Genomic DNA, 12,768 nt, shown 5'->3' on the forward strand with positions numbered 1-12,768 from the left:
GTTTGGAAGACACTCTAAACCTAAAACCAAGCAGAGGGTGGGACTTTCCATTGCCATTCCAGAGAATGTTGCATAGTCTATCACGGGGCAATGGCAGGAAAGATGACACATCCAGAGCTGTCATCCATTTCTACTGTCCTCAAGTCTCTCTGACACAGGAGTAGGAAAATATTGGAATCAGGAGCAAAAGAAAGAATGGAAAAACTATTCACAAATTCAGGTATCCAGATACATCCCAATAAGCTGTGAAGCCAGGTGCCTCTGGATATTCTTTGCTGTGATATAAGTGACACTAGAAGGACTACTCGCTGTGAAAATTACCCCATCCATATAATCTGCACAAGCCATGAGTTCCTGGCTATGTCCTTGGCAGGTGCCTCTGAAAGAAACAATGAGAATATGTTCAGATCAATCCTTTTGTGTAAACACCCTGAGCACACGCTGGCGGATCTTCTGGGTCTTCACCCCATAGACAAGAGGATTGAGTGCAGGTGGCACAAGGAGATACAGTATGGCCAGAAGAACATGGACATGATGGGGTACATGGTGACCAAAGCGGTGAGTGAGGAAGGAGAACATTCCAGGGACATAGAAGACCAGGATGACACAAACATGAGATCCACATGTGCTAAACGCCTTAAGTCGGGCCTCACTCCCTGGTACCTTCAGCACTGCCTGGAGGATGTGGGCATAGGAAACACCAATGGCCAGAACATCCAGCCCAATCACAAGCAAGGCCACAGTCAGCCCATAAGCTCGATTGACTGTGGTTTCTGAGCAGGCAAGTTTCACAACAGCCATATGTTCACAATAGGCATGGCCTATGACGGTGGCTTGGCAGAAGATAAGTTTTCGCAACAGAATGGGGAAGGGGATGAGGAGTAGTAATCCCCGCACCAGCACCACCATTCCGATGTGCCCTATGACCCCTGGATGCAGGATCGTGGAATGGTGCAAGGGGTGACAAATGGCTACATAGCGATCCAGAGCCATGGCCACAAGTACCCCTGACTCCATGGAGGAGAATGCGTGGATGAAGAACATCTGGATCAGGGAGACGGTGTACCCAATCTCATGGGCATGAACCAGGAGCACTGCAAGGGCTTTGGGTGCAGTGGAGGAGGCCAGAACCAGGTCGATGGCAGCTAGCATGGACAGGAAGAGGTACATAGGTTGGTGCAAGGATGGGTCTGTCCAGATGATGAAGAGAATGGTAACATTGCCTACTAGAGCAAAGAGGTAAAGGATGCCTAGGGGCAGTGCAATCCAGTGCTGGCTTTCCTCTAAACCCGGAATTCCTACCAGGAAAAAATAAGGCTGGGGTAGCCTCCAGCTTGAATTGCTAAGGAGCATTATCAATGGCTTGAGGAGGAAAGAGAAAAAAGAATCCAAAGTCATGATTTCTGCATTTCTGGTACATTATCACATAGTCCAGATCACATTGTCTACCATCTTCATGAGAAGAATAAAGTGACTAAAACTGCAACCAAAGGGAATAAAGTTAGATACAAGAAAGAAAATCTTTGGTGGAGATAATTTTTTTTACAGGTGAGACATCCACGTGCCTGAATTAGAATAGGTCTAGTTTTTTTAGAGATAAGAGTAAACATACCTTGTTTTGGGAGAGATGCATAAGCTTTAACCATTCAGTTGCTTATGTTTTGAAGCTGTCAACTTCAAAGGGTTCTCTTTATTAGCCTCTTGGCGTTACTGAACACAGTAAATTAAACTGTTGTTTTTGAAATTAGCCTCCCTCAGTTTCCATGACATGGCACTCTAGAGTTGTTTCTCCTATAGCCTCAGTCCCACCATTTTCTCCATCTCATTATGTTGTTGATTCCAGGGATCCATCCTCTCCTCTTTTCCCTATTCAGTACATTATCTCTGAATTGACCTCATCCACTTTCATGGTTGTAACTATCTACTTTTATTTCTTTCAAATCTATGTTTCTAAGTGAAATATCTTTCTGAAACACAAATCATTCTTTCCATTTGCTTCCTGAATAGCTATACTATAGCCTCAACATATTCAAAACTAAATTAATTCATCTATCCTTCTTAAATCTGTTCTACCTACTTTTGGCAATATTTTTATGAATTACATTACTATCCATGTACCAAACCCAATCTAGAAACTTGGAAACTATCTTTACTTATTCTTATCTCTCATCCCTTTTCCCCATTCGCCAATTCCTGTTAACTGCATTTTTAACACATAGCTGTTATGTCCACCCCTGTTCTCAACCCCCGATGTCAAACATCCAACTTCTCTCATGTGTACTGTTTCATTACATCTCTCTGCCTTTGCTATAAACATCTTCCCAATTCACTCTCAACTTTTAAGTCAGGTTTTTCGTAAAATGCAGATGTCATTATGTCATGCCTATGGCTAAAATCCTTCAGTGAATCTATTGCATGGAATAAAATCATACTCTTAAGACTGCATTAAAGGTTTTCAAGGGTTATCTATTGTGTATTACTTTGGTCTTACAGTTAACGTTTTCTACATGTATGTTTTACTAAACCATTCCAACATTCTTGGAGTTATATGACTAAACTATCCTATTTTACATATGCCTTTGTGTAGTCTTTCTTCTATTTCCTTTATCTGAATTGGTCTTCCTCACTCTTGAAAATTTAGTCTACTCTCTTCTGCTGCTCAAAAGGACTCATTGGCTGTGTTAGGTCAAGAGTGATTATGTCAGTAGCACTGTATGTTATGATCCTTCTTTGTTCATCCATAACTTTCTGACTTATCTCCATTGTAGAAATCCTGTCAGCATCTTAATGGCTTGTTTTAAAGAACTGTATCTCATTACATTTCATGATTATAAGCTAGCATGGATGCTTCACAATGTAGTGTGATAAATACAAGCTTTGCGGGCAAAGTTTGTTGAAATTCTGTCCATTTCATATTCTAGGAATAAAATCTTGCTAGGCTTCTAAAACTCTCTAAGTCTTAATTTCCTTATTTCATATTAGAATAAATAATATTAATCTTACATACTACAGATTTTAACTAATGTATGTAAAGTCTTGATATACAGGTTACTTTATAAAGTATAGTCTATAAATTATAGTTATCTTTTTTAACGTTACTAATAAAAGATGGCTATAAGCTCTTAGTCATCTTTTATTAAGTTGGTACAAAAGTAATTGTGATTTTTACCATTGAAAGTAATGGCAAATATTAATAGCAATATTATTAATGTTTAAAAAGATAACTATAATTATCTTTCCTTTATTCATTGTCTTCATGACTCTGCTTCTCTGTTTCAAACTTTTGATATGTTTACCTCTCATCATGATGTTATAGCAATTCAGTGTCTCTGACAACCCATGTTAACATGAACTATTGAATAAACAGCTGTCTGTTTAACCTTCTCCATGGGATTCACCCCTCAAGTATTAAAATAAAAAACTTGCAACTGGTTACATTTGTGTCTGTATGTTTATCTTAAAAGACAGATGTAGTCTGAAACAACTATATTTTTCTTTGTTGGGGTAGTGGTTCATGTACATGTACATGTGAAGATTTTTAAAAGTTAAGAATGACTCAGTTGTTGTGGATTATGCATCTATAGATCACTCAGTGTGTCTTTTTTACGAATCAATAACGTTTGGGAACTATCATATTGCCCCCAAACTCTCAATATAACAACTATAAATTCTGAAATTCCAGGTGGGCATATGTCTCCCAGCCTTTGTCTTTCTTCAAGAGTCAACTTAAAATAATGATGACATTTTTATTGAGACTTCCAGGGGAATCTCATACTCTTGCAAAAAAAAAAAAAATCACCTTTCATTGCTTAATATTCCACATACTGAGGAAGTTAATTCTCTTTCTTAGCTACTCCCCTTCTGTTACAACCATCAGCTCGTTTTTCATTTTATAGCTGAGAAGTTGGAGAACAGGTATATGTTTGTGGAAGGCACCCGTGGCTTTAACAGAAGCATTGTGCATAAAGCAGTGAGACTGAAACCGTACTACAGAAGGTGAAGCAGAGGGGCAGAGACATGAGCCTGAATATAATCTGCTTCTTTTTTATGCTGCATGGCTTGTGAGACTAGAGCAAAAGCCTACATCTGCTTATTAAGCGCTAATTATTAAAGTAAATAGGAGATCCCTCTGCGATTCTTAGAAGAAAAGCAGAAGGGACTTTATTCCCAAGAACCTAAAAGTGAAGCTCTATTTAGTTCTCTAACCAGAAAGCAGGAGACAATTAGCAAAGAGCTGAGGCTGTTGAACTAGTACTTATTCATCCACATTCAATCTAAGCAACCTATCTTCTGTGAAGTTGTGCTTGAATTCCGTAAGACAGCATAATGTGTCTCCTTTTCTTTCCTTTTGTGATGTCTTTACCACTTTGTCATTGCACTGATGACTTCGCACTTTAAAAAGCAGGGACTATGCCTTGCTTATTGCAGCAGCCCCAGGGCAAGCTCCAGAAGCCCCTAGAATCCAATCGGCAATCGGTAATGTTGGCTGAATAAATATCTATATGATTAGATTAAATAATAAATAAATAAGTGTATGAGTGTCTTAAAAGGCTGAAGATTATGAAAATTTGATAAGGCAGAGACTGAATTTAAGTAAAGGAGTAATGTAGCAGACACTGGATTGCCATCTGAGGGGATTACTGATTGAGTGTCGACAGTCCTCACCTTAAGTGATGCTCTGGGTGTTTCATGGCAGAAAGATCCCCGCTGATTCATCACTATCCTGCATGCAAAGAAGTGATAAAGAAATCCTAGGTATGTCAGAAATAAGGGGATTCCTGTGGTCACTGGTAGTCACTTCTGCTCCTAGCAGGCAGGGAGGCCTCTATGGTATGTGACTTGTCTCTCTCTCTCTTTAATCTCCTTCTCAGCAGTGACCCAGACTCTATGATAGTCGGGAGGAAAAGAGGCAAGAACTTAGGCAGAAAAAGGGCAGTGTAGGGCGCAGAAATAGTGGGTCCATGATAATGATCTAATAAGAGAGGAAGATACAGAAATCAAGCACTACGAGGCAGAGCTTCACCGCACAAATTGGAGACACATAGATAATCAATAAAGTAAGCCTGGCAAAGGGCACTGTCCTTCTGGTATCTGGGCTGTCTTTGAGAATGTGCCCTTTAAAGTCTTGGGTCAGCCTGGAGGGAGACTCAGAAACACAAAGAGATCTAGGAAAGGGAGAAAATTCCCAGACTCAGGAAGGTTCTGTTATAGCCCTGCCTGCTCATCTCCAGGAACACCCTAAGTCCTCTGTTCAACCTCCACGATGGTCTTCTGCCCTAGCTTATGCGTAACAATGGTGAAGAGGATTTTCTATTCAGAAGGGCTGCACAGCAGTCTCTGAATGCCAAAGAGGACATCAAATGCATCCCTCGAGGTCTGTATAGCTAAAGTTTCCCAAAGATATGAAACATGAGTACTAGCTTTGGCAAGACATGGGTAAACTGTATCTACATGCATGATATTTGATGGTGAGGATGCCACCTAGGACCATGCTAAATGGTCCTGTGAATGCCTCAGGCTGATCACGAAGGCTTAAAGAGATTGGTAGGCACCTGTAGGCACACAAGTTAACTTGCAGCTATGAGCCCTCCCCTAATCTCTCTAGATCTGTATTCTTTCTTTTATCCCCACTGTCATAGAGTCCAGGCCTCTGTTAAGAAGGAGATTAAGGATAGAGAAATAGGTCACATTTCACAGAAGAGCCTCCCTGCCCACTGGCATCTAAATGGTAGAAACTAGGAGAGACTTCATTTTGAGAAGTCAGGCCTGGAGAGAACAACTACCCTAACTCAGGGGGAAATAAAGACTACAAAGAAGTGTCAGACCAGAGGTATTGGGAAACTCAGAGCCATACTAGCCAAGCCAAAAAATAACCCCTGTCACAGGGACAATGAGAAGGGCAGGAGTCAGCTGGCTGTAGTCTTCCCGCACCATAAGCCCCAAAGCTGACCTCATTTTTCACACCTGAATTTCTGTGCACCAGGGGTCACCGGTTCTGTCATCGTCACCCTGAAAGGAAAGGTCATTCTTGATACCTTCCCAAGGCAGTGATGGTGACTGTGAGCAAGGCAATGGGCAGGCAGGATGTTATTACCAACTGGCAGGTCCCAGAGGTCTCACAGACACACCTGGGCAAAGCCAAAATTAGCCCCCAGATTGACTAGAGGAACACAGAGCTAAAGTTACAGCCCACAGGGATGGGTGATTGGACAGAGAGGCCAAGCAGGGAGAGTGACTCCTGCACCTAACCAGGTGGCCTATATCTGTTCAGCATTGTTCATTACCCCTAAGCCTGTACATCCTGATGGTGATAGGAAACCTTGTGCAGTGAGCTGGGAAATTTCACATTGCTCTCTGAGCTCAGACTTCTCATTCTCGCAGAACAATCTTAGACCCCAGGAAATTCTTTAGTGAATGCTGTGGTTCAATGCACTATTCCTCCAGGTGCAGGGAGTGTTGGCTTCTGGAAGTTGATAACTATGTCACTCTCCTTTGGCTAAAGGCAGCAGTCTTACCCAAGGTTACTTTTCCTTCCCCAAGCAGCTCATAACCAATGACTGGTGATATAAGAATACAAAGTCCTGGCCCCCTTTCTTCATCTTAAACAATACCGAGGAGTCATTCTAACTCATGAGGTCCTATTTGATTAGCTAAGTCACCTGAGACAACTCGATCATAGTTTAATTTCTTCTTCGGCCCCATTTCACTCCTCCCACTCCATGACAGTCATTGTTACCAAGTATATGTCACAATAAACTTCCTGCATGCAAATCTCTGCTTCAGAGTCTGTTTCCGGAGAAGCCAACCTAAGACAAATGCTGCCAGCCTCAGGTGATTTGAGCACTTTGCTTCTCCTCTACAGGATGGTGAAAAACCCAAGGACCTCAAACCCATTGCCATGGTACATGTGGGATAAATAGGGCTCCTCCAACAGTCCCTCTGAGGAAGTTCCCAATGAGATGGGCTGAGGCTTCCTTTATCATATTTTCCCATCATAAGTTGACCCTTCTCTTAGTTCCATCTCTGATTGAAGCAGCTTCCCACTCTACCCAGTGGCCATATTCTCCTTGGGAACAGTGCTTCAAGTGCACAGTCCTTCCATTCATCCAGTCAACAAGTATCTCATTCACAGCTTGTGCGGAGCCCTATTTATTCATTTATTCAATAAATATTAAATATATACTAATTCCATGTACTCTACTAGATGTTGGAAAAAAACGCTATGATAAAATGGTTCTCATGGGTCTTGGGATGATATATGTTAAGTATATGATCATAGAATTAAATACAGTTATAAGTGTTATATATTAAAACTATAATGTTTTAAAAGCATATAATAAAAGGACCTCCCCAGCATGGGGACTTCGGGAAAGCCCTCCCTAATTTAAGTTAGTGACCAGAAGACTTGATTAAAGTGAAGGGCAGTATGGAGATAGGGTGCGTGCACAAAACATGAGCAGAAGAAAAAGGACTCTGGTATTTTCAAAGACCTGAAAGAATTTTTAAAATTAGAGATTGCAGTACTCAGGACTGGGCCTGGAGTGTAAGCAGGAACCTAAGCATGCTGGGTCTTTTGGGCCATGTTAAAGGGCCATGGATATCCATGAAGGATTTTAAGCAGAGGATTGAGATATGATCAAAATCTCATTAACAAAATGACATCTTAGGAAAATGGAGAGGCCAAGGCTAAGCATAGATGGGAGGAGATCTTTGGGGAAGAAAATTCAGTGATCTCTACAGAGGTTCAAGGATGTGTCATGAGAATGGGTAGATAAGGTAAGTGTCTTTGGGAATGAAGAAATTGAGAATATGAAAAGCCAGAGTGTTCAATGGATTATCCACATAAATACTGATGTCTCCCACCAGGGTCATGGGTGGCAAAAAAAAAAAAAAAAAAAAAAAAACAGAGAAGATGTTGACCATGTCATCATTTAATGAAGGCTAGTAGAGAGATAACAGTAACCAGGAGTGGTAGAGGATGATATGAGTGAATGACATGAACCTCAAAGAAGCACCAGTCTTTGCTTATTTGTTTGTTTGCTTTTACAGGAAAGAACTGAAAATCATATTTGAGAACAAAGACACTAAACTCACCACCATGCCAAAGGTAGAAGAGATATGAGAAAATAAATGATCCCCACTTAGTAGGAAGCATAATATTGCATCAGACATAAAATAGGAATAATTATAGCACCTGCTTAATTTGCATTTTGTGAGCATTAAATGAAACAGTGTATCTGCAAAGTTTTTACTTCAAGGACTCAAGTTACCATGTGGTAAGAGCTGAACACACAGGAGCTGCCTTTGTTATCAAGATTTCTCACTAATACAACATATTCAAGATAGAATTCTTCAGAGCTAGTTTGCCCAGAGCACTTAGAGACTTCTAAGCCCTTATAGCAGTGATTCTGTCTTATAATAGTAACTATGCCCTCCAATGCCCCTGCACAGCATCCAGAATACCTCCATTTGAAATTACAACTTTTGTAAAGACTAAGTTAAGGTGATGTTTGAGGTGATGATGGTAGTAAAGAAAATGGTGTTAGTAGTGATTGTTACAGCAATGTTTTTTCATTTCTTTAACAAAAATATTTGAATGTCCACAGTCATAACAATATGTGTAGTCATTTATTCAAAAGCACATACTATGTTAATATGACTAATGAAGAAATACGCTAGTGACACAGTCCATTAAAATAATGAGACTTATTTATTAACACATGCTTATTGATAGCATATTATATGCCAGGAACTATTTTAAGAATACAGTAGAAATCACTATCTAGTAGGAATGCAGACAGAGATTATCCAGCAAAAATATATATAATTATAAATTATAAAGAATAATAAAAGAAACACACAGTACTCTGAGCTCAGAAAACAAATGATTTAATGTAATTAAAATAATCTTTTCTAAGGAGATGAGGTTTGAACTGAGGTTCAAGATGAGTAGAAACAGCAAGAATAAGGACAGGGAAAAGCATTTCTATCAGGAGGAGCCTGGACAACCCGCCTGGAGGGAACATAAACATTTGAGGAAATAAAGAAGAGTATTTACGTATATTAAGAATACATAACACTCAAATAATACTAATATATTTCAAGGATATGCAAATGCATAAGAGCATAACACAAACACATTAAAGTGAATGCCAATGGTAGGAATTGGGAAGTAAATGAACAAGAGGTTAAGAAATGAAGACAGAAAATAAGCAAACAGAACAAGAATCAGAACAATAATCTTTGCATGCAATAAGCTTACAAGTATGATTAACTCAAAGTCTTGCAGCTGAGACTAAAAATGAAGAAATGAAACTACAGGTATCATAGAGGGCCATTCATCTCAAAAATAGAATGAAAAAGCACTGGAAAAAGAGAAAACAACCTTAGTCTGCAATTCTAGTCAGGTGGAACATGAATATTTTAAAGTATTTCTCTCATAAATTTGAACTCAAAATTATCTCCATAGTTTGCCACCCTTCTTTCTCTGAAGCTAAGTAGGTGGTAGAGAAGCCAATCTCTTCCCATGGACTGGCTGTGAGTGAGAGCTGTGGTGGTGGGAGGTGCCCTATTTTTTTCATATGTCCAGCTCATCTCTTTCTGATCTCCTAAAACACTTGAATTCAGATTCATCATATTACCTGATGCATTTATCTTATCAACACAAATAAAACACAAACTTTCAGAAGAAAAAGGTATCAAAAAGATTTCCTGCTTATTGATCAATTGAAATACCCCAGCCCTTCTAATAGTTTTCCATCCCAATATATAAATACCATAGACCTCAGAAGAGATTTCCTAACTTCCAAACACCTAGGATAACTTTCCCTGCTTTCTTTTTACTCTTTGCACAAATAAATGACCTGGGCTGTGGGGCTTCCACCCAGTGAGGGAGGGCCACCCTGGCCCCTGAAGTCCAGCTGATGATAACTATACTCAGGTAGGCTCAATCCGCTTGGGGCTTAGAATCGTGCTCCTGGATCTGCTTGGTCTTGATGCCATAGACAATGGGATCCAGTGCTGGGGGAAAGAGCAAGTAGAGATTGGCAAGGATGACCTTGGCAGCAGAAGCTGTGCGTGGTCCAAAGCACTGCATGACCACAGAAAGAAAGCCCGGTCCATAGAAGAACAGGATGACACAGACATGGGCTGTACATGTGCTGCCTGCTTTAGCGTGTGCCTCAGGTGAAGGAAAATGCATTGCAGTCCCCACAATCTGCCCATAAGAATAGGCAATAAAGGCCACATCACCCCCCACCCCGCCAAGAAAGATTGCCACAACAAAGGCATAGAGGTTGTCCACAGTGGTGGCCCCACAGGCAAGCTTCACCACTGCCATATGCTCACAGTAGGTACAGGCAATCGTGTGTGAGCCACAGTAGGGCAGCCTATGGGCCAAGCTTGGAAAGGAGATGGTCAATCCCATCCCTCACAACACCACCAGGCCTCCAATCTTGGTAACAACAACAGGTGTAAGGATGGTTGCATAACACAGTGGGTTACAGATGGCCACAGAGCAGTCCAGGGCCATGGCCACTAGCACCCCTGACTCCATGGCAGAGAATGCATGAAGAATATCTGGGAAAGACAGGAATGGGAGCTGATGGCTCTAGCACCAAACCAGAAAATGGCCAGCATCTTAGGCAGTGTAGAGAGAGAGAGAGAGAGGACCAAGTCAACAAAGGAGATCATGACAAGAAAAAGAAACATGGGCTGGTGAAGGCTGCATTCTGTCCGGATGAGAAAAAGCAGGACACCATTCCCAGTCAATGACAGGAAAAACATAAATCAAAAGGGAAGTGAGATCCAAATGTGGGCGGCAGTCAATCCTGGGATGCCAGCCAGGAAGAAAGTATGTGGGAAGAGAACAGAATTATTGGAAAAAAACCATGGTTATCATCTCACATGGAAGAACAAAGTGACATTACAGAGAAAGGCAGGCTGGTGAAATTCAGTGATGTAGCAGTTGGGAGCTCAGGACATATGCTCTCACTGACACCATCACCACCACATCACTCTCCTCTACAGTTCTCCGAAAAGAGTAAAAAATAATTTTCAGTTTAGTCAATATTTCTGCAAGGTCTTCAAACACAGAAGAGGCAAGTTATTGGGAAATGCATTGGGTGAGATTTGTCCAGTGGCAAATGCATTGGACAGGAAGTTCAGAAACCACTTTCTAGTATTAGATATTCTACAATATGTGTGACCTGGGGAAATTCACATAAACAGGTTTAAGTAGATGCCCAGGGCTTGTTGTTGAATAAAAATTATCCCATTAAGCTCATATCCCCAAGTTTTGAATTCAGGTGCTTGATTTAATCAATGCTGACCTCAAATAGTTCTCCAGTCTTATCCCACTAAGCCTCATTTAAAATTGCCAAAAATTTTAACATCTGAAAAAATCCCTTAATTTAGAGACACTCCACTCTTCCAAGCTTCATTTGACTGTCAAGTTTACAGAATAACATATGGTCCCTGATAATTCCAACACTGATCAGGCTCTTCCTTGGATATTCCTGTCCACTTCACTTACTCCTCTACCAGACATCTCAATGGTTGTCTGCTTTACCACCTCCTGTATTTTCTGCTGCTTCAAGTTGATGTTGTACAGGGATAGACACAAAGTTCAGAGCTGTGGTGATGGATAAACAAAAGCTCTGGTAATAACAATAACGTGAAAGCCAAAAAATTCCATACCACAGCCACCTTACTAAGATCATGAGAGACCTTGGCAGATGTGCCCTCCAGTTCTTCTTTTCAGGTTATTACATTAAGAGTGTACAACATTTTTCATCATTATTTATGTCCCTAACATACATTATATTCAACATATTCATTTTATTTATTAGAAAACTGAGGTCTGGAAAAAGTAAATTTCCCAGGGCTATAGTTCTCTATAGTGACAGAATCAGACTACAGCTCAAATCCACTGACCTCCAAGCTATGAAGCCATCCTCCTATCTCCATGTTAGCAGTGGCTATTGCAGAGCCAGGGAAGAAACTCCAGGCCCCCATAGCCAAAGGTAGGAAGTACAGAGTGATCAAATAATAGGGCACACAAGGAATGATTTAGGGATCATGTGAATCCCCCAATATCCCCAATACCTCAAGTACCACAATCCTCTCAGGTGAGAGACAAACACAGGACTCACATATACCTGGGTCTAGGGCCTGGTAGGGTTTTGGAATGTGAGACAAGTGATTCACATTCTAGGCATAACAGGTGCAGCCTTAATAACGGCAAGAAGAGGCCTCTAAGTGTGAGGGAAAGGAGCAGAAGCCAGCCTGGAACATAGTCTAAGAAAGAAGAAACAGTACAGATTTAAAACAGCCAAAAAAGTTGTGCTTTTCTCTCCAAGAGAACATATAGTTATTGCCCATACCTTCCACCACAGCTGCTGAGGAGACTACAATGACAACAGACGGTGAGAGGGCTGGGAAGATGGGAAGTCAATGTGGACCTATAGTTCTTGTGTCATAGAATAAACTCTACAATAGAAGTCAAGATCCTGGTTTGAGGTACTATTTCTGCCATATGTCTGCATGTGACTTTCAGCAAAGCATCTAACCATTTTCAAGCCTTAGTTTCTTCACATGTGAAAGGAGTAAACTAAAATCTGCCTCACAGGATCATTGTGAGAACTGAAGGAAATATAATATGTGAAGATGCTTTGTTGAATGCTGAAAATATTATTATTATTATTATGTTCACTGAATTATAAGCAATAAATGGTGCACAAGGAACAGTTTAGTTAAGAACAAAAGAAA

At 40.6% G+C, this 12,768-nt stretch overlaps 1 protein-coding gene and 1 pseudogene across 1 annotated transcript; both read right to left on the reverse strand.

Annotated features, from left to right (window-relative positions):
* Positions 1–408: 408 nt before the first annotated feature.
* LOC100593949 (putative olfactory receptor 52L2) lies at positions 409–1,398 on the reverse strand. Its single transcript, XM_012503957.2, has one exon. It carries the CDS (start codon positions 1,396–1,398, stop codon positions 409–411), a length of 990 nt encoding a protein of 329 aa, XP_012359411.2.
* Positions 1,399–9,936: 8,538 nt separating this feature from the next.
* Positions 9,937–10,881, reverse strand: LOC100582300 (annotated as a pseudogene).
* Between the last annotated feature and the right edge of the window lie 1,887 nt (positions 10,882–12,768).

The sequence above is a fragment of the Nomascus leucogenys genome, chromosome 15 (genome assembly GCF_006542625.1).
Source record: "Nomascus leucogenys isolate Asia chromosome 15, Asia_NLE_v1, whole genome shotgun sequence".
Taxonomy (NCBI): domain Eukaryota; kingdom Metazoa; phylum Chordata; class Mammalia; order Primates; family Hylobatidae; genus Nomascus; species Nomascus leucogenys.

Coding starts and splice junctions, on each gene's coding strand:
- LOC100593949 (XM_012503957.2), bottom strand. CDS start 1,398: ATGACTTTGGATTCTTTTTTCTCTTTCCTCCTCAAGCCATTGATAATG.